This window comes from Aythya marila (assembly GCF_965140915.1).
Source record: "Aythya marila genome assembly, chromosome: 14".
NCBI classification, from domain to species: domain Eukaryota; kingdom Metazoa; phylum Chordata; class Aves; order Anseriformes; family Anatidae; genus Aythya; species Aythya marila.
Window position 1 is genome coordinate 10,228,856 of NC_139055.1, and position 22,257 is coordinate 10,251,112.

At 40.9% G+C, this 22,257-nt stretch overlaps 1 protein-coding gene across 1 annotated transcript in view; it reads left to right on the forward strand.

Annotated features, from left to right (window-relative positions):
• Window positions 1-22,257, forward strand: part of NSG2 (neuronal vesicle trafficking associated 2) — a gene marked incomplete at its 3' end in the record, with an annotated part of 35,864 nt that overhangs the window by 10,493 nt on the left and 3,114 nt on the right. Inside the window, exon 3 of the mRNA XM_082771577.1 lies at window positions 3,497-3,616. Within this exon, the coding sequence (XP_082627703.1) occupies window positions 3,497-3,616 (120 nt within the window). The remainder of the gene's footprint in view (window positions 1-3,496; window positions 3,617-22,257) is intronic.

A 22,257-nucleotide genomic window follows, 5' to 3' on the forward strand; every position in this document is an offset into this window, starting at 1 on the left:
ACAAGAAGAGGGAATCGGGATCATTGTGATTGCTGTGGTTTGTAATAAATGCCAGTACCTTTCTGAAGGAACCTGCCATGGAGCGAGATGAATGTACCCTGTTTGCACAGGAACAGTAGGATCCTGGTCTCTGAAGGAACTGCTCTTGGGCAGCTGGTGATAAATGAGCTCTGATCAGTGTGCTGGCTGTGGAGGCAGTGGGGTTTTTGTTACATCACATCCAACAGCAATTTGGTTAGAATTTCTGGTAGAGTGAACTACCCCTGTTTTTTCCTTGGTAACAAAATGGAAAGAAAAGGTAAAAAAAAAAAAAAAAAAAAAAAAGCAGCAAAGGCAGGGAACAGGGGCAAGGCAAATCCCCTTGCCCACCCTAACAACCCCAATCAGAAAGCTGGAAAGCGAAAACAGAAATAACCAAAACAGCAACAATGATGCTAAAAATATAGCAAAGATTTCTTTATGAGATTCGTTATTCTTTGTGTGTGTGTCTGTGTGTGGGTATCATCTGACAGTGTTCGCTCCTCTTTCCGGATGCTGCCGAGGTAGCCCAGGCTGGGGTGTTCTCACTAGTGCAGGAGGCACGAACAGTTTGATGAACACAACTCAATTTCCAGAAGCTTTTGCGTGGGCTTCCTGATGGCAGCTTGTTGGATGGAGGGGGTGAATGTTGCTGCAAAAGTGGGATCTGTACTCAGGCTTATTTATTTAGGCTGTAGGCGACTGAACAAGAGGTAGGTCTTTTCTTCTAAATGTGCACCCAGTGCCCTCAGCAAAATTGCATTTTTATCCTTACTGCCACAATATTGAGTGATACCCTCACACTACAGGTTTTCAGTTTTCTGTTTGTCCTTTGTCATTTTATTTCCGTGCTCTGCTTTAAAGAGGAGACCTTACTGACTGCCCTGTCTTTCTTCTGCTGAGTAATTCCAGCAGGTGTCTGACAAAGATACTTTTAGAGAGCAGCTATTTAGCTTTTGCAATGCCAAAAGGCATTTAGCAAAGGTATGTCTTAGCTCCTCTACTAAAGCCTGCAAATTTTTCTGCAAAACACTGACCGGCAGGATGGCTGTGGCTCTACACACAGACATTTCACTGCTGGCACAGTCAGCGAATTGGGTTTCAAGTAGCTTCTCATCTGGCTGGGGACTGATCTTATTTATTCACAGATATGATAGACGTTGCTACTGGACTTGAAGGCGATGCCTTGTGCACAGTTGGGTGGGTTTATTTTCAGTCTCATGGATGTATGGAGACACATTTCAAATGTCCTACTTGTAGGATATTGAATGAATGAAATGACAGTTAAAAAATACCAGTAAGAAAGCTGTGGTTAATGACAAAGAGTGGAAGAAAATGTCAACTATATATAGAAACAAGTAAGACTTAGAATTTTTTTTCTTTTGTTTTCTGGTTTCATGGTCCTTCATTAAGACCTAATGTTAGAGCTCACAGGAAAACCCTCTTATGTATATTTAAAGATTTAATTGGTGACAACTTTGTGTATCAAGCAGGAGGTATGGATTTGTGACAATTGGATATTGTGGCTGGTAACTTTGAAACCAAAATGAGTGCAGTTTCTGAACTGTGGTTGGCAGGTGTTGATGGTTTACACTATAATTTACTGTACTGGGTTTACAAGAGGCCAGCGAGGAGACTGGAAAGCTAGGGCCCAGCTGTGTGTAGTCCTGGCACACCTGGTCTCTTTTGAGCGAGACAGCGAGGTTGTTATTTGTTCATGTCAGCACTAACTTGGATGAGCTTGTCCTGCTTGGAGAGGGAACTTTGTTTCATTTGGTCCAAAGTGTGCTGCATTTTAGAGCATGGTAGAAGTCAGTTCATTAGTAGGGTATTAGTAGTGTTAGGTTTCATCCCAAACCCGCTGAAGAAAGCTTGTCCATGTGTCACATACCAACATCTGTGTTGTGTCATCAGAAATCCCAGGTTCCAAAATGCTAACATGAATACGTTTAAGTGTTTTTTTATCTTGTTCTTCCGAAGTCTTAATGTTGCAAATACTACTGTAATAAATGTTATTGAGAGGGATTCACTGAAGGATGTAAATATTCATCAGTCTTTAATGATTTGCATTTGAATCCAGAAAATTGGCTTATGACTCCATGCTGATTTTCTCTCACTCTGATTTTCACATGGCATTAAGTGCAGGAGAATTAAATACTCAGGGTTTTCTCTGCTCCAAGCCAGACTTTACTGTCTTCATTTGGATATAAATTCTTCATTAGCCAATAACTCAATCTTGTACATCACTTTATAATCTTCCTACAAACATTCAAAACTTTGCTTCTAACAAAGATCTTTAGGATCAGTCTTGCCACACCCATATGAACTCCTGGAGTATTTTATTTTCACCTTGGCAAAGCTGACAAATGCATAGTCTTGCAGTTCAGAATGGGAGGCCAAAAAGTGGAAGTATTGGCCCTGGGATGGAGATTTTCAATGTGCTTTCTGTTCTTTTGTGCTTAACCTCTCTGAACCTTGAAAGTCACACCAAACGGTTGTATGTCTTGTGGACGTCAGCTGATTGGGGAATCACAGCCACAACCCCAACTCTCCAGGGATGAGCTCCAGCTCATTGCCAGTGCTGAGGACAAGGCCGTTTTGCCTTCTCTGCCATTTCACAGCTAGATTTAGACAGGGCAGCTATACTAGCATGCTGTCACACTGTTTACCTGCATAGGCTCATGGGTGGGTAGTCCTTTAGGATTCTCATGTATAATGGGATGGACACGCTCACACCTCAGAAGGGATATTAGTTTCAGAACACATTCCTTTTGCTAGTCCCATCTGGGAGTTGGTATTAAGTGTTATATTTTCCATGCTTATGGTGGGTGGGTTTTACCCAAAATAGTTTACATATATACTCAATGTAGATTGAAAATGTATTTTTAGTAATTTGTCCAAACCCTTTAAAAGCCACTCACAGGCTTTTCCATTGGTGTAAGCTGCCTCACTTTTATAAGATTAGTAGGAGCTGGATTAGTAGCAAATGGCACCGAGATCTCCTGAGAAAAACCCAAGGTAATAGTATGAGATTAATATTAATAAACTGGAGCCTGAATAAATGAGAGGCCAAATGGCCTAAATTTAAATTGGCTTCAGTGGCACTTTTTAGGATGGGGCTTTTAATAAGTGAGGATCTTCTGATGGATGGGCTGTTTGTTATTCTACATGTTTTGCCCATTGAATGTGATACAAAAAATTGCATGTCTAGCCTTAAACAAAGGTGTGTGTTAAACATTTTGCTGTGAGCTACTTTAAGACTCAATGTGATAAACTCATTATCCTAGGTCTGTATTATCTGCTTGCCTGTTTATCTGTCTCTTTTAGTTCCTGAGGGTATGATGAGTTTGTCTTAATTTATGGTTATAAGATACCTCTGTAGGTTCAGGGGAAAGTTAGAATAGAAAAGCAGGGGCTTAGATAACAAAAAAAAGTGCTTGTTGTGTGCAGGAACCTTAGAAGTGTTGATGTTTTCCAGGTAATTGTGAAAACAAGAACAGAGTATCAGCCTGACCAGAAGAACAAAGGAAAACTCAGAGTGCCCAAAATTGCTGAATTCACAGTCAGTTTCACTGATGGTGTAACAGAAAGACTAAAGGTAAGAAATGGTTATTTTGGTGCCTTCTGATGCAAATGCCATTCATTTTAAAGTAACTGAATCAAAGTGATGGTAAAGACACACCAAATTTAACGCTCCAGTCATCACTAAGGTCAAAGAGATATTTATCTGCATGAGTATGAAGCTCTTTTATGTTACTTGGTTTTTGTTTTGAACAGATACGAAAATACATTCATAACAAGATATACAGCAGGAAATGATTTTCTTCTCCCAGGAAAAGTTATGAAAATGTTTTCCAGCCCAAAATGGAAGTGAAAAAAAGTTTGAATCTCTTTTTTTCCTCTCAAATATTTGTGTTTAAAAAGAAAAAAAAAAAAAAGCAGTGAAAATTGATGGAAACAGTTAGTCATCTTTCACATCTTTCAAAAATTCTTTTTTTTTTTTTGTGTAGTCAAGCAAACTTTTTAATATTTAAAATATTTTATTGTTATATAATTATTTTATTATAGATGAAAAGTCATTTCAAACTGGATAAAAGAAGATATATTAGAACGTGTCCAAGCATATCCTGTTCTGTAAGCAGTTTTGGTTCATAGGAATTGAAATTTTCTGATGAAAAGTGGTTCCTTGAGAAATTTTCAACAGGCTCTACTGAAACATGGAAAGAAACTCATGAATTATTGAGTGCTCTCAGTTCCTGTTGACTGCAGCAAATTAGAATGGCTCAGTTCCTCCTAAAATTAGACTCCAAACATGTAGCAGCTAGTATTTTCTCCTTTTTCATTGAAAAGATGATACTTTTACTAAACCACAGAGCATGTAAGTTGAAAAAATGCAAGATCTGATTTCACGTTTCCAAAGTCAGAGGGAATATCAATGATGTAAGTAGAAAAACTAGAGACTAGGCAGCGCCTAATTAATAGCCCTGTGACTTGAAAAGCTGGGATTAGGTTTATAAATTTTTACGGAAGGGTATCATCCTCAAGAATAACCAGGAATTGACCCAAGTAACTGAATAATTGACTCAAGTAACTTCAGTTTGGCCCAGTTGTTCTTAATCTTGCAAGACGTGGAAAAGTTTATTATAATTAGTTTCTGACAACTTAGAAGAAAACTAGTACTTTGTAATGTGATCCAGGAAAAAATGTTATCGTTCTTTCTTTCTTGGAAGATGAGTCTTTAAGACCCAAATCTTCAGGACCCAAACTTCAGGATGAGTCTTGTTCAACTTATAGAAAGGAGAAATTTTCAGCTACTCTTTTCTGAAATACTACAAAATGGTACTGTTTCCTTTTTTTCCAGAAACTCATTAATGTATTTCACAAAGACAATTCTGTTGCTTTCAACCAGGATATTTAAAGCCATGATTTATTCTTAAGATGTCTGTAAATAAAAGTTTGTAGCTTTTTTTTCTTTTTTCTTTTTTCTTTTTTTTTTTAATGCGGATCATGTATGTTGATCTAAATTACTTAGCAGGAGCTTACATGATGCTGATTTTGTTTTAAATTCTTCCCTGATCTTATTGCATGCATAGTACCTATTTACCATCAATAGTGATGTTTCACTGGTACCACTAGTAAAGTAAACAGCTAATTAGCCAAATTTAAATCCCTGGCTTGGAAACCACAACAGACATTTTCTAGTACGAACAACGTACAAATCAGAGCCAGACACAATGTGCCTGAGAAACAACAGTAAAATGTAGAGTCTCCAGGAAGTGATGCGTTGGGTTGTGACCCACAGTAAATGACATTATTACATTATTGTTGATATTGCAAATGACAGTGCATCACTGGGTATTTAAAAGTTCTAGCCCTGTAATCTCATCCTTACACACTGTGTACTCTGGAGGCACAGAAGTTAGAGATGTAGCTCATCAACTGCAAAGGATAAATTTCCTTTAATCATCTCCTTCTATGTTTCTTATTTTTCCCTTTCTTCAATCCCCCTCCCCCCCCCCCCAACTTGCTCTTGCATTCAAACTCCTCTTTTTGATATATTTTTCCTTCTTCCCCTCCTATTTTCTGTACTGTTCTGCCATTGTTTTTGTCCATGTGAGGACTGACACAGCAGCAGTCACAGGGGAGCGGGGGGGCTCCAGCAGCATGCACTGCACTGGCACAGATTTGGAGGTTTAAGCACTGCCATCCCCTTTGCTGCATGGTGGGGATGGCTGTGGGAGCTGTGCCTCTTCTAATACAGCCTGGCAGCATGACAGTTTTGTTTTTAAGCTATTTCCTTTCCCTAAAGTCCATATGATTTTCATTCTGTGCTCTTCAATGTCAACTTATTAATCACTCAGCCTCTAGCCTAATGCTGGATAAGATGATAAGCCTCTCCCTGCCTGCTTTTCATAAGGCTTCCATGTATCGTATTAAGTTTGTAGTATTATTTCCTGACAAAAATGAGCTGAGATAATAGGTAATATTTCATTACCTTTTGTACTTTTTTTTATTGCACCACGTTTTTATACCCGTGCATATTTTTAGTGAAATTATTAAAAATACTGCCCTCTGGTTATAAGCAGAGCTGTTATCTGGTACTGATGAAATCATTATACATTTGTTTTTTGTAAGAGGAAATCACAGTAAATACTTAACTTTTATTATCTCAGTTTTGATACAATTTTACAAGCTTGAGAAATAATATAAATGAGATCATCATGTTTTCTGTTGCTGGCTTGTTGCTTTGTATAGCTTTCCAGTATATGGTGTGTTGGAAATATCATCCACACTTTCTTGCTAATGCTCTGATTAAAGTGTTCATTTATACTCGAGCCAGGCTTTTAGCTTAGTGCACTCCAAATATGTGAGTTCTGTACCCAGTAACGTGTATGGGCATGAATGTTCTTCTGCAGAATGTACAGCTAGTGTTAGTCCACAGTAATGCTTAAATTCAAAGGTTCTGATACGGAACCATTTTGATACTACAGTTCTACTAACCTGTGTATGAAGAGTGAGTGTCTCAGCAGCTGGTATCTGTATGCTGGGGAAACAAATACGACAGAGAGAAGAAATAGCCAAGAAATCGTCTTCTATCTGCAATTACACTACTTTGGCATCTTGGAGAATACAAAGTGAGATGTCTTGTAGTTTATTTTTTCACCCAAAGGGTAAAATTGTCATCAGTTCAAACAAAAGTATGGTAAAGCAAATCTCTGTCATTAAAAAGTGTGTGTAGCAAAACGCTGCTGGGACTCCATATTTACGACTGTGCTGCCCACCCACCAGTATCTCTTTGGAGCAATTCTTAACATCTTTCCCGTTTCAATCTATGAAGTACGTTTTTTGTTTTTTTTCCACTCTTCTGGTCACTTGATACGGGAACATACCCAAGGAAGAAGGAAAAACTTTTCCCAAGTTCTTTTTCTGTGAGCTGTAGCTGCTTTCAAAGAAGAGCTAGATCTCTTTGGAAAGCAGGGGACCTTACGAACATGGCAGTCAAATCCACAGATGCCCTTTATTCTGCCTTTTGGATATCTTTTATTGAAGAGGCTAATAAATTATTAGACAACTTTCTAGCATGAGCAAGCCAAAGCCAGAATCTAAGCTTATGCATGCATATTTTTCATCCATCCAGAACAGTACAAATCTGAGCTCTTTAATTATTGTAAAGAAGAGACTGTCCCTAGGCAACGGTTCTTATTTCACACTACCTCTTCCAAGAATTTTAGATAGCTTCTGCAACTTGTCACATCTCCTAATAGATGAGCGTATGATTCTCTATAGCTCAGCACACAGTGTCCTGGAAGTTTGACCAATTAGGCTTATTCTTCAGCTGGATGAGTCACCCCATACATACTTTATAACAAATGTTTAAATAGTTGTGTGTAGATGGGTTACAAGAAAATGATGTTAAAATAGCGTTGTGGTTGAGCCATCCATATATAAAAGACATTTCTTTTATCGTTTGACTCCTCCACAGAGAAGCAATGACAACAGCTTTTCTAAGCTGACTGGCAGTGATTTGTAGATGTTGCCTCCTCCAGACTGTTTATACTTTTGGAGCGTGTCCCACTAGGAAGTTTTTGAACTGCAAAGATCTTATTTTGCAGTAATGATGTATACCAAGGTTTCTCAGTCTGAAGGGGAATAGTTTCTGGTGTTTGCTTTCCATTTTGCATGTTTTCAAGGTAGTGCATCTTGCCATGCTTTACTGTCCAGTAGTGACACCAAGGTGGACTAGAAAGGATCTGAAAATATGATGACTCTCTTGTGTTCCTTTGTGGAACAGTGCATCTAGAGCTATGCAGTTGAGGTAGGTTTTACTGCTTCTTTTTGCCAATGATACCCTACGTTACAGTTTTGAGAACAATCTCTCATGCAAGTAACATTATTTCAGTGAGTTTCAGCCGTTATTTCTTTTTATTGGTGTTGAAATGAGATTAAATGCACCTTTGGTTTTGAAGCAGATCATCCATTGAATCAGAAGTCTTGTTACTTCTGGAGGACAAGGTTTCCAGTCACTCCCTTTATCTTCCAACCAGTCAGGATAACACAGAAACCAGTCAGAAGCACTGAGGTGAGGAGTGGGTTTCTACCCGTTTCCTTGACTGTCACTTAGGCGGTGCTTGGCTTCAAGACATCAACATCCTGCTTTAGAAGATGTTGATGAAAAGGTTTCTCTTTTCTAGAGAAACAAGCTGGAGAATGGTTGCTGGTGGATTTTTGCACTTGACCTAGTCAGACCTTTGGAGGCTCAGTAGGCCTGTGCTAAACCTGGGTTTGCCCAGATGTATCTGTCTCCTAGTAGCACCAAGGTCTGGGCTCGAGGGGCCTTTCAGCACGGGGTTATTAGAGCTTACAACACAGAGAATTGGGCTGACACATGCAACTGCTTGCCAGCTGCTTGTTTGTGCAAATGGCACTTGTGAAGCTCATGTGTAACCAGTTTGACCTCTGTTATTGCTAAATGCCACTGAGTTATCCAGTACAGCCCTTTCAGGGAGACAGTGCTTTAATGACCATTAGCTGGGTGATAGTTACCTGCCATAGTTCTATGACTTATCAAGTCTTCAACAGGTCTTTCCTTTTTATGGATTTTTTTTTTTTTTTTAAAGAAAACAAGTTATCAGCCCCTCTGAGCTGGAATAATTAAACCATGTACTTTCTTCAGCAGATCAAGTTGGTAGTGGGTGTATGGGGGAGAAACTGAGATATTTAAGAAGACATTTTCTTGTGAGCAATTTATCTACCTGGAAAAAATCAGCTGCAAATATTGATGCCTGCTTCACCGAAGAAGACTGGAAACTTCACTCTTTTTGCTGCAAGTTGGCAAGATTCATTTTCAGAGTCACTGACTGTGTAATCTGTTCCTGTTGAGTATGCAATGACAATATATTTCTTATCTCTAGATCAACCCTCTCCCCTCCCTCCACCCTGAAACTGCTCTAACACATACAGATCCAATATCCAGTGGATGTAATGATTCAACAGACTTTTCATCAGGTTCTTAAAATATAGTGGAACCCATTCAAATGTTTCTGTTATTGAAATACTCATACTGAAGCAATTATTTTCCTCTGACCTAATGTGAAAGATGTAGAACAAAATCTGTTTGTCTCCAGCCACACCCTACAAAACTGTGATGCAAGAACTGTTCTTTATCAAAAACAAGCCAGTATCTGAAACACTTGGCTCCTAATTAAGAAAGATTTTTCTGGCCTAGGGCCAGGGCTTGATTTCCTGTTGGTAACAGCTTTGCTGGAATGGAAGATGCTTTCCGTGCTTGCACCACTAGATTGTGACCCACTGAATCCCCAGGGTATTCAGCTGCATCTTGTAGCTGGAGGATCCTCATGTGGCAAGCACTGAAATTCAGAGGGAAAGAAAGGTCCTGGGCTTGTATGCCTGTGGAGGAAGGTGGTGAGTTTTACTCCTGAGCAGGAGCAGGTCTCGATCACTTTATTTTTGTAGGTAGGATCTGCTGAGCCCTGACCACTAGCTGTCTTTTACAATGCGGTGCAGAGAATTGCTGTGCGGCCTCTGCAGATGTTCTGCCAAATGACTTCACCTTGAGCATCGCTTTGAGAAATGCATCATTTCCCTGAATGCATATATTTATCTACCTGCCCATCCTGCCCTTAGTTTTAAAGGGCATATCATCATTGCAGATGGATAGATGATAATTCTTCCTTGCTCTGCTGCTCTCTCTGAAAATGTTGTATTCCTCTTTTTCTGCTTCCCCCTGCTGTTTCCCAAACTCCCTTTCCAGCCTGGTCCTGCAGATTTCTCCACAGGATGTTCTGCTTCCACTTGTAGGCTACTGCATTATGCTCACAATTCTTCCTCTAACCTGCAAAGGAATGAATCCCAGGAAAATAACATGGGGCATTTCATCGTGCCCATTCAATAGCTAAATAAAATTAAAGGTTCCTTCAATTGTTAAGTTACCACAGGGCAGGAATAACTCATGGAGAAAGGGCTTCTCTGAATGTGAGCAGGACAATTTTCCTTACTGCTTTTTAATACTAACAAAACAATGTTACCATGGTGACTGCCACATCAAATCAGTAGTTGGGAAGATGCGGAGTGGCTGCTGAAAGATCCCGTTACACTGACTAATGTGAGTGGTGCTTGAGGGAGGGAACATGCTCTAACACACAGAGATTTTTCTCACTTTAGTGATAATTGCTAATGTGGCTGAGATCTTTCCAGGCTGCGCAGCTCTCGGATGGGCTGTGTGATCCTGGAGAGCAAGGGACAAAGTGCAGGAAAATTGGAAAGGGGGCAGTTACAGGAGAGCACATGAGCACTAACAGTAGCATTTGGGGGTCTTATTGCACTGGCACCAGGGGATGCTGTAGTGGGTTCCTGTTGAGCCTCGTATTCAAAGAGGGGCTTGTGGAAGACTTCACTGAAGTCTTCTCCAGACAGTGATGGAGTGACTTATCTCTGGAGCTTGAGCTTTGGGGTGGCTTTGGAGGTTGAATATTTTTCACTGCAATGCAGAGGCTCACAGTTTCTCGTTATTCACAAATCCACTGCCTGGCCTTGTGTCTACTTTTGCCTGATGCAAACTAGCACCTGCATGGATTCGGACCCTCACTTGTGTGTATAAAAAGAAATGAGAAATGTTGCTCATCATCTTTCTGCCTCAGCTCAGCAATCATTCTTCTCCTCCTCTGGCTGTAATAGGAAGAGAAGAGGATAGGTCATATCTGTCCTAGCTGGCCTCACAGCTTGCATGGAGATAGATTGATGGAGCCATTTGTGATCATCAGTGACAATTCAGAGCTGTGAGGATGAGCTGAGTGTGGATTTGTGGCTCAGTTGCTAGAAAACAGATATTTCTGATCACATTCTAGGTATAGTACCATAAACCCTGCAAGCTTTCCATTTTCCTGTCTGGGTAAAAGTCTGAGATTTTTATGAAAGTTTCTAGCTAAGACCTAGCTTTCTGGTAGAGGTTAGGTCTGAAGAAAAGCTAGGAAGAGTTTCCTCTGAAACACACAAAAGACAAGTATATTTTGATTTAACTAGAGTGTTCTGTAATACCAGGCTGGGAACTACCAACAAAATGAAGAAGAAAAAAAAAAAGACATGTTTTTTGTATGAAATGGATCATTCCTTAATGTATGTTATTGTTTTGTATTCTTTGTTAGGCACACACGCTTGCTCTTTTGCAAAGTTAGAAAAAACACCTGAAATATATTTTATTTTTGCCACCTGTGAGCACTGACAGAATAATCAGCTGAAGAGAATTTTTCAGGGTTATTTTTTTTTTCTTTAATTGATTTTTTGGAGAGAAGAAAAAAAAAAGCTAATTGCTATGCAGAAAATGTCTAAAAATGGAAGTCACAGAGAGTATTCACATGACTAAAAGCTTGTGAGGTAGACCTGCTGAATCTGGATTTTCTAAACCGTGTTATATTGGAGGAAAAAAAGGAGTTATAGAGAAAAGAAAGAGAAACCTCAACTGACCCTTTGCTTTGGAACAAAATGCATCACAAAGATTTTCATAAGGGACTGCAGGGAGTAATTCTGCTAATTACAAAAAGAAATTGCAGCTTCCATTTAATTCAAATGATTTCTTACATTGCATCTTTGTCTTCAACAACACAATGCCATGGTACCTTCTGGTATCTCTGCTGCCCCACAGTAAACCCTATTTGTTAGGTAATTTTCTTGTCAGCATTTGAAATGGAATGAAAGATGCTTAACGCTAGTTTGGCTATTGTAGCAAAAGAGGATGGAATGGAGACGGAAGAGATCTCAGCTGACTGAATCCAAGGCAAAGTTTATTGACTGTTGTGAAGTGCATTTGGAGTGTTGCAGCCAAACCACAGAATGCTAAAAAAAAATAATCAGGGAAGTGAAATGCTTCACTCATATATTTTTTTCCATGTAATGTTTTCATTCTCTCTATTTATAAAGCAGCATGGGCTGCTGATTGAATGTTAAACAGACCTGAGCTCCCTCTTGTTAGTACTTGCAGATGTATTAAGCCTGTTGGGCCACATCCACAGTTAATGGAACTGGCCTCATGCCTTTGAAGGGATCATAATCAGCAAGATTATTCATTTTTGTTGTTTGTTTTTAAAAGAGTAGCTTTTATAAGTCATTTGCAGCAATAAAGCTTCACATTTCTAATTTAGAATAGAAAGGCTTTTAATTCATAAGTTACCTAGGGAACACTTAGCTCTTCAAGTCCTCACTTTGTCCTTGTCTGAAGCACCCACATAATAGGAATAAGTTTTTTAAGATAAATGGGTGTACTGGACCATGAATGCTGCCATATTATTAGCTTTATTTCCTGACCCATGATGATAGACATAGATGCTGAAGTGCATGTGATTATTTTGACCTTTTTGAAGGAACAAACTTTCAATTGATTTTTTTTTAACCACAAGGGTGCACTGAATGAATGTGTTTCAATATGTGCAAGCTTGACCTTCCGTGGGACTGGGGAGTGGAAGGGGAAAGTTATCTTGTTCCCTGATGTATAAAGAACTTAAACCGTTTCAGGCATTTTTAAATCCAGTCTCCTGTCGTGATGGCTAATGTGGAAAATGGTAGTGTCACACGTAAAATCAAAATACAGAAAAAAGATTGGAGAGGCAAATACACAGGAAAATGTGCCTGGAGGAATACCATTTTGTGCCTTAGCCTTAATACGTCAATACTGAAAGGTTTGCTTCAAGAATTGTCCTCTTTGTCCTGCCCAAAAGGGATATTTTGTAAAGGAAACAGACCTCGGGTTTTCATTAGAGCCTGGCCAATTTTCAGGTCTGGGATGGTGTCAGTGCTTGGGTGATTTTGAAGACAGGGGCCCAGAGCATGCTAAGCTTTTGGAAGAAAAGATGCTTGCAGCTTTGGGTGGTTTTTGTAGAGGGTCTGTGAGTACCAGTGGTACTCCAGCAAGCACTGGAGCTGGACCTGAGTGTGTGCTAGGTCTCACAGAAAGCTGGTAGTGGAACAAGGAACACAAACGACTTTTCCCAGATCTGTTGCCATGTGCTAATCCCTGGACCTGTTTTTACTTGAGCTCCTAGTACTTTCCCTGCGCCAAATCCAGTGGAGGGAAGCAGGGAGAAGGGAAGATTTTGCATGCATGAGACTCTTCAGAGGTTGGGTCTTGGCAGGCAAAGGGTAGGCAAGGAGACATTTTATTGATGACTTGATTTATTTTGTATTCCTGTTAATGCATTTAAAAAGGGCTCTTGATGAGCTGAGGTATCCATTGTCATGTTCTGCTTGCAATGACCGGAGGAAATGTCACAGCCAGGACTTTGCACAATGCAATGGGAAATTGCAGTACGTCACTGAGGAGGGGCTAGCTGTGGAGATGATGTGGCTGTCTACTACAATCCCATTAACTGGATTAAAAAAGGAAAAAAAAAATCTCAAACTGGTAATCTGAAAGGAAGCCTCTTCCAGAATTGCTCAGATCATGTTTCCATGAAATGGCGTACCATTTTGTGAATAGGATCATGGGCTTGGGAAGAAAAGCACCATTACAAGCAGTGGTTCACCCCACTTATTTTTGTGTGTTTGCTTCTCTGTTATGTTCTTCTGAAGGGATCAGAGAAATACAAATGAGAAGGGAAGGCTCATGTTGTTGAAAAAGGAAAAAAAAAAATCTTGTAGAAGGAGGGAAAAAAGACATTTTAACACCTTTATGTTCTGCCCAAAAGACCATGTATTTATTTGGTGTTCCCAAAAGCAATTGTAAAGCACCTCAATATACCAGTGTGTTCTGAGCATAAAGGACTGTGCTTGGAGCCTGCTGTAAGGAGAAAGGCTTTATGTTTTAACAGAAAGAGCTTAAAATATGACTTTGTTTGCGCTACTGCAGCTCATGAAGAAGTCATGCAGTCTTCTGCACACATAACAAGTTTGAATGATAAAAATCTGTGTTTCGTGTAACATGGGACATGTTGGAAAGTTCTTGTTGTTAGCAGGCAAAAAACCTTGTTTGGTTTGTCTTCCAATGAACTTACATTAAGGTAACAGATGTAACATTTTTAATGGCAGTAAACAGCAGAAAAGAAAAAGCAAAACAAACAGAGCTTTTTATTTACCTAATTGGAAATTCACTAACATTCAACAGTTGAAGCATCCTCATTGAAAATGGCATTTCAGAGCTTCCATAAGGAACAGGGGCTTGTAAACTGAGCCATGAATTTTCCATTCAAGGGGTTTAACTTGGCACAGAAAGGAATCATGCAGACCGCAGCTGGCACCAGGCACAGTTAAAAAGATCTGAGGCTATTAGTGCCTAAACAGCCACTAGAAATTATATTACATGATGGAGACTGGCTAATATAATTGAGCCAGCTAGTTATTGTGCACATAATTTAATTATTTGACAAATTGCTTAGAAACATGGTGTTCTTGTTCCACACTCATGCTGCACTCACAGCTTTACAAGGCACAGAGCAGAGGAATTGCTGGTGGGTACCTAGCCATCTCAGCAGATAGATGCTTCTTTTAAAGATTTGCAAACATGACGAGATTCCCAGGTGGGGATGTGGTGGAGTGGTGTATGGAAAAATGGGTAGAGCCAAAAGGGACGTGGTGGAGATAGCAAACTGGCTCAGAGATAACTAATGCTTTTTCAAGCAGACATCTTTGGAGCTTAGGGTAGTTGGAGAGATGACCCTCTCTTTTCTTTGTCCCTTTCTTGTAAGTCCTTTGGATTTTGGTTGCTGGGCTCTGTGGGCTAAAGAAAACCTATAAAATAGTGGAACAGATGTGAGATGGTTTTGCACCCCAAGATTGTAACATCCTCATGGCTGGTGTTCAGTGGTCTTCGGAGAATTGGGGCCAAATTGTTTTATGGTAATGAATTCTAAGATGCAGGTGTAAAAACCCAAAGCCAAACCTTTAAGCTTCATGTAAAAAGCCATGTAGCACGAAGAAGTATTTTCCCATAGTTTTGAAGATTTAAGTACTTGACAAAGCATCTCCTAAAGGCTACTTGAGAATCTGGACACCATCTGGAATAAAGCTGTGCTGTTATAATGAAGGACAAATCCTACATCTTCTTGAACAGCACCAGGGAAATATGAAGACCCGATTGTGCCACTTTTTTTTTTTTTTTTCTCTTAGCCTTTCAAAATTCAGAGGCTAAGCTGTTCTCAGAAAATCAGCGAAACCAGCGACTTACTACAAAAAGGTTGTTATAAATCAAGACTGAAATGCCATTTTTGAAGAAGTTCAGCCAAATGAGTTTTACCGGCAGAGCAGATCAGTCTGTATAATGGGGTGCAGTGCCCTACACTGCCTTGGCTGAATCTAGACAATGGAGCAGCTCTTCTTGGGGCATATTTCAGAGTCCTTGTCCCACTGGTCAGTCCATTTGAGTAACCTGTCATCTAGTGGCTCCCTCTGTGCCTATGTTTGTTTTTTCTTACAGGATTCAGATTTTGGGATGGTTCGTATTTGGATTTCATCTAGACTTACAGGTGGGAGACAGCCAGGATAGACAGCTGAATCTGGAGCTGGGACGTGCTCCAGAGTCTTTCACGTTAGGTGTAGCTTTCATGTCAAGATTTAATGTTGTCAATCTTGCATCTAATTATCGGCTGGAAGAAGTTATGGAATGAAGGGAAAAAAGTTGCTCTCCTAAATTTTTCACTGTCAGGCATAAATTGTTATAATGAGATCATGAGCATATGACAGTGTAGTGAGAGCTCAAAAATTTCTACTGAGCAACAGGAGCTCTGGGACCGGCCCAGTGGCAAATTCATTGATGATTTTGTGATTTTATTCTAGGTTGTTAACTAGGTTGTCAATGGGTTGAGAGGTTTCCAGGTGGAACAGCATTAGCATAAACTACTGAAGGAGCCTTGTAGCTTATCCAAGCATAGCTCTTACACCCTTGTATGAAAATGATCTTGATGGAATTTCTGCTGTTTTTGTTTACAACAAATTTTGCTTCATTCGGAGGCAAAATTACTTTACAAAGAAAAAAAATAAAAACAATAGAATTTATTCAGCTGAATTGCCTATTAAAGGTCATGAAATTTCCCAATACCCAGCAACAATGAATGTATCCTGGAGAACCAGACATGGTATCTGCAGTGGCATCGTTTCCGGACAAACTTGACTGCAAAGAGCGAGACTGCAGTGCAGGAATGGACAGAGGCATCTGGCTCCTGAGGTCCCCTATTTCCATCACAGCTGATAAGATTAGGAAAACAGTGGAGAATTTCCAGGGACTTTTCCATGGTAAATAGTCTTTACTCAGGAATTAAGCTCTGATCTTCTTGACTGTAGCACACCACTCTGTGCACTCGGAGAGCATTAACTCTTCTCTGGGCGCTGCTTGTCTGGACGGTTCCTCTGTAGATAGCGGCGCTTTTCCTGGCTGTGGCATCTTCCTGGCTGCTGTCTTGAGCATATATAAGCATGTATATTGAGTGCTCTGAGCAGTGGGAAAGGTATCCAGAGTCAAACAGCTATGTGCCAGGTTTAGAAAAAGCAGATACCATGTTTGATGATACCTAAGTGCTTGCTAACATCATACACCAATTGCATGAGTACTGGACAGACATCCTGTGGCTTTCTTCAGACAGATTGATAGAGATCATGTTGTCTGTTTGCATTCTGCTCCATTTTTGTGACGAATGGAGGATGGATTTAAACACCTGGGCACCTGAGGCTTGTGCCTGGTTCACAAACAGCAGGAGGTTCTTGCTGAGTTCCTCCAAAGCTGGACTCGGTGCAACCGTTTTCCCCCCAGAGAAATGGCAGCACAGTGATCTTCAAAATGGATTTCAGACAGCGGATGACAAGGCTGCTGCCTGAGTATGAGCTGTGATAGGACTGAGCCTTAGTGTTGGAGCATTGGAATTGCAGGGTTGTACTAGACGAGCTGCCCTTCTGAGTTGGAAACCCAGCTTAGTGACCCAGAACAAGAAATGTCAGAGCAAGGCATGAAAGCCCAGAATGGACCATTTCTTACCCCTCTGAAGACACCTACAGATGGTGCTGAAATACTACTGTAATGTAGGAAAACAAAGGAGATTTAGACATTCGGCTGCTTTTGTGGGTCTAGGTCTGAGTGACTGATTCAATTTAACAAATCTGAGAATTTGGTAGGGCTGTTCCTTAAGCCACGTGGAGGATCTCCATATAAATAACTAATCTTTCTGGAACCTTACTGAGCTCCCTCTGTTGACCATATTGCACAGAGCAAATATTTTAGATTAATTATGACTGTGTTTTTGATTAGAAAAAAACAGACCTTTCCTTCTTCAATAGGACAGTTTTGTAGAACATCATTTTCTGTGTCTCATTGTGAGATGGCTTGCATTTGAGTACCCACATTCTTTTCTCTCCCTACCCAATTTTTCATTGTTTATTTTTTTTTTACTATCTTTATGCTGAGTCCTCACAGGGTGTAGCACGACTAGCAGAGCCTGTGAAAAATAAATAAATAAATATAAAGGTGGATTGAGAAGCCCTGACACCAGAGCCATGATTATAAGTTATATTCCTCTAGCTGGTAATGCAAGTAATATGTGGCTTATGTGGAAAAAAAACCCACGCCCCCGCAACTCACCAGCACAGGTTGGATGCTGAATACTAACAGAGAGCAGTCTGCATCCAGTCCCCACTGGGAAAAAAAATATTTGTCAACTCAGTTCAAACAGTGCATAAATTTGAGGGAGCTGCCATCTGTTGACAGCCCCTTCCCCCACCTGCACTGCCTGAAAAATGTTCCTTATGAATATCTGCTCTATGCAGTAGTATCCCCATCAGCCTCAGCTCAGGATCTGCCTTTCTCTGCTTCCTTTTTTTTATTTTTTTTTATTTTTTCCCAGGTATTTCCAGAGGATGTAGATTTCCCAGGACTCTAAGGCTCCTCGCTGGTCTGTGTGGCAGTCAGTACCAGCCCAGTGCCAGCGTGCGGCTCTCTGCAGGCTCGGTGGCTCAGCAGGTCACCAGTAGGGCTGGCAAACCCCCGGTGCAAGTCAAAGCCCTTAAGGCTTGGGTTTTGGAGGGACCTGCTGCTCTCTGGTCTTGTTGATTCCCATAGAGAGTTAAGGGTGCATCCCCTGTGCAAACTAAGGCCACAGAATAGAATGTTTGGTTTTTTTTTTGGCTAAGAAAAATAAAAACTTGGAAAACAATAAAAAAAAAATGTAGAAGGGAAGTGGCTATTAAGGAATGCCCTGCTGCTTGGATGTGGCATTGTTCTCTGGTTTGCTTTTAACTGAGGCTTTTTCACTGCAGCTAGAGAGGGAAAAAGGGAATTTCTGAGGCAAAAAGTAATAATGGGCAGTCACTGAAATCAAAGAGAACAGGAGGGACACTTCAATGGGCAGTACGAAAAGCCAGGTTGACAGGAACACTGCTAACACCATTGCAATTTATCATCTCACTGGAGCAAAACCTTGTGGCAACCATGCCCTGTTGCTTGATGAGAATGTGTGTTGTTTTTTTTCTTTTTAATCTGTGCTGTTGTAAAAATGCAGTATGTACTTCACCTATAGGAAGGATGAGGAAGAGCCAAGCTAAGTGCGCTCTTCTTGATGGGTAAATGAAATCATCCTTCACTGAAGTCAGGGGCCTTAGATCAAGCCTTTTTCCACGTTTTGTGGTGGATGCGGAGTTCCTCGGTGTGGTAGTGATGTTCTCTCTGCAGCACTCCCTTCCTAAGGGAACCTTTGGGAGCTGTATATGACTTTGGGAAGGGGGTGGGCAAATCCCCCCCTCCAGCTACCCACTCGAGCAGTCACACGTGACAGATTCATGCCTGCGGCACTTCTAGGTTTTATCTGCTCACTAAATTTTATTTCCCCTCTGTGAGTGTTTATATTGCTTAGAGACTGCCAAGGTTCATGTTATTCATAAAAAAAAAAAAAAAAAAAAAAAAAAGTGGAGGTTTATTAGGTATTGCAGCCCTGTGATTCTTTGGTGTTTGAATGCTAACGAAGCTTTGTATTCCCTGGAATAGAGGTGGATCTTAGCTCTGGCTTGGTGAAATATCTGGGGGTGTTGTTTTTTTTTTTCCCTTCCCTTTCCTCTGGGTTTTAACATCTTACATGACATTTCATCCTAGAGCAATTTTACACTATGTATCATCATGTGTAATATTGTGTCACGCTGTAATTTTGCAAGTGCATGAAGCGGCAGGAGGGAGGTGAGAATGGGCTCAATTACACCCGGGAGGGAGGGGAAAGCTCAGCGGAAGGGACCTGCTCCCGGGAGGTAATGAATTGGGTGTCAGCATTTTGCTGGAACAGAGCGCCAGAGCAGAGGGGAATTTATTATTTTTAGGCGCTCAGTGGGCAGACAAGAGGAAAGGAACCAGTCAAATCACATTACTAATGGCCATTTCCATAGGCTGTGCGTGTACAGGGGATTTAACAAAAAAAAAAGGGACATCCGTTCTTGCTCCAGACAGCTCAGTTCTTTCCATTTTTCAAGGCTAAAGGAAAAACTTGGCCGTTTTATCTGGCTCAGAATGAGAAGCCTTTAAAGCCACTTTGGTGGCAGCTCATGGGGAAGGCAGACAGATTCGTTCTGAGTGAGGGAGACATCCCACAGCTGAAGGGATATTCCCCTTTCACATCATCTTTAGGTGCAGTCAGCCCCATTCTTGAGGAAACTGTGATGCAGAGGAGGAGGAGGAAGGTGCCATGCAGACATTAGGGCAGGAGGAACTGTGTGCACAGGGTGCATCCTGCACGTGTTTATCTCTTGCTAGCCCTTGTGATGAGGGCTGTATTTTCTAAAGAAAGACAGAGGATGAGCATCGTCTTATTTCTCAGAAAGAAGAGGTACCTTCTCACTGAGTTATGCCCTATGCATTCCTGGGTGGTATTTGGTATAATTTTAGTGCACTTTGTCTCTTCCTTTGATGTGAGCATAAGTTTGTTCCTCCAGGTTAACCTAAGCAAGATTTCTTCATTCACTGTACATTGTAATTACAGCAGACCAACCAAACTAGAGAGCTGAGCATTTCTTACTTGCTGAATTTGTAGCCAGGACCGCCCTCTAAACACTGGCTTTGGTAGACCAAGATATATGTCTTGCTTTTGTGCCTTCAAACTAACCTCAAAGGAAACTTGTGTCATTGTCATCTTTGTGTTACTACTTAAACTGTTATGAGAGGAGGTACTAGGCCTACCATGCTCCTCTTTTAAATGGAGAAGAACTGATGGGCGTTTAATTCTACAGAGGGAAATGCTCTTCCACATTGGCCTGCCAGAGCTGGGTCTTTCTGGAGAGGGGTCTTTTTTGTGGCTCTGCTGTTGAATAAGGTAGAGTGTTGGCATACATAATCCAGGAAGTCTCTCCTTTTGAGTATACTTCTTCAAAGTGCCATTTTTTCATTTCTTTCAGGTGTAGTATGACTTCTCTTGGGGGCAGAAATCATGGAAAATTCTGTTTCCATCTCCTTTGAATCAACCTGAGGTTTCTTCCTCTCAAGCCCTGTGAGAAAGGACATGGCTTCCCCGGGTTGGGAACACATGGGCTACAAAAAAACTGGTCTGAAATATTTACATTTTAGCTTGCCTGCAAACATGCTTTGCTGGAGAGGAGGTGGAACCCTTATTTTCTTGGTCAGACTAGTGAAATTATTACAGCTGTACTTTTTTACCAGCTACCTCTTCAGCACACCAGGACTCTCTTACACGTGTTCTCTGATGGCATCCAGCAGTAAGTGCTTCTCCCTCTACAGCTGCCTTTTGCTTAATTGACCCATTTTGCAGCAGATTAGACCCCAAGGAGGAGGTTAATATGAGCAGTCATTCTAAAAGGAGAGTCAGGGCTGCAGTGAACTGGTCACCACTGGAAAAGCCCATTAGTCCCAGTCTTACCTAGTCATCTTACCCTTTTACACTTTTATTCTAAAATATTCTGACTTAACAATGAATTTATGAATTTCTCCTTCTGGATATAATCTTCATACTTCTCTCTCCTGAGTTTTGAACTGTATGTGTTGGGTCAGATTTGACATCATACATGAAGATTTAATTTCATTCTTTCTTTTTTTTTTTTTTTCTTAAAAGAGACACCAAAATTGTAGTTCTGGATCTTCAAGCATTGGCTAGGGCTGATTTAGCTTCTCTAAGTAATAGTCCCAATGTGCTACATGCTTAGGAATACATCTCACCTGGGAGTGAATCTCTGCAGGATGGATGAGGGAGAGAAGTCCCTTCCTGCACTGCAAGCAATTACAGCGGCCCCTTTGAGTCTGTGCAGGGACTGCATATCTTACAGGTTCTCAGAATTACAGCTATATCAATGACCAAAGGAGAGAATTTGAGCAAAATTCTGTGAACTAGTATTAAACAATTAATATATTTTATTGATATGTTATATAATACTGTAGTTATATATATAATATTGTTATATATTATACTATACTAATGAATTCTAAGATGTGTCCAGCTTATTATTTATTACCTGCTGTTCCTAACAAGCTTAGTCACTACACTGTAGGAATTATCTCTGAATTTCCCCACTTTCTAGCATTACCAATCAATCTTCCATACAACTTCTGCCTGTACCTACTATTGAATTTCCATGGACACCTGTGTACAAGAAAATAAAGATAATTGTGACATAATGGTAACAACAAAAAGATGGGGGGACCAATAGCTGAATATCTAGATAGAAATGAAAAACGTGTGTCTTTTCCTTGCTAGGGAAGTGGGTGATAATGATTGTCTTTCATACAGGAGGATGCAGCTGTGATACTGGGGAGAGGGCGTACTTTGGAGGTCTGTTTTGGTTATGAGGATAAGCAGATACATGGTATGGTGGGAACATGCCTGCAGGCAGGGGTGTTAGCCAGTGGTAAGCAGGCAGCCCCTTCCTCGTCCAGCCATTGTGGTTCTCCAAGTGGAATGGTTTTAATGTGACCGGGGAGAATTTGCAGCCCTGGGCTCGGCTCCTGGTGCTGTGGTGCAAAAGTGGGGTTCGGGAGCAAACAGATTGACGCTGGGGTAGGCAAAAGCCTCATTAATCCCCGTCCATCCTGTAAACCCATGCCTGACCTCAGTATTTTGCTGTGGGAATTTCCTCAGCGCAAGGTCTCGCACAGGCTCACAGACACAGGGACACTGCAGCACCTTCTCAGTGCAGGCAAACCTCCTGTACGATCCTGGCTGCTGGTGTGCAGTGCCTGCGAGCCGGGGGAAGCTGCTGAGCTGCCTCTGCTCCCTGCCCACGCTGCTGGCTGTGCAGCAGTCTTAAGTGATCCTCTATTGCTGTTCC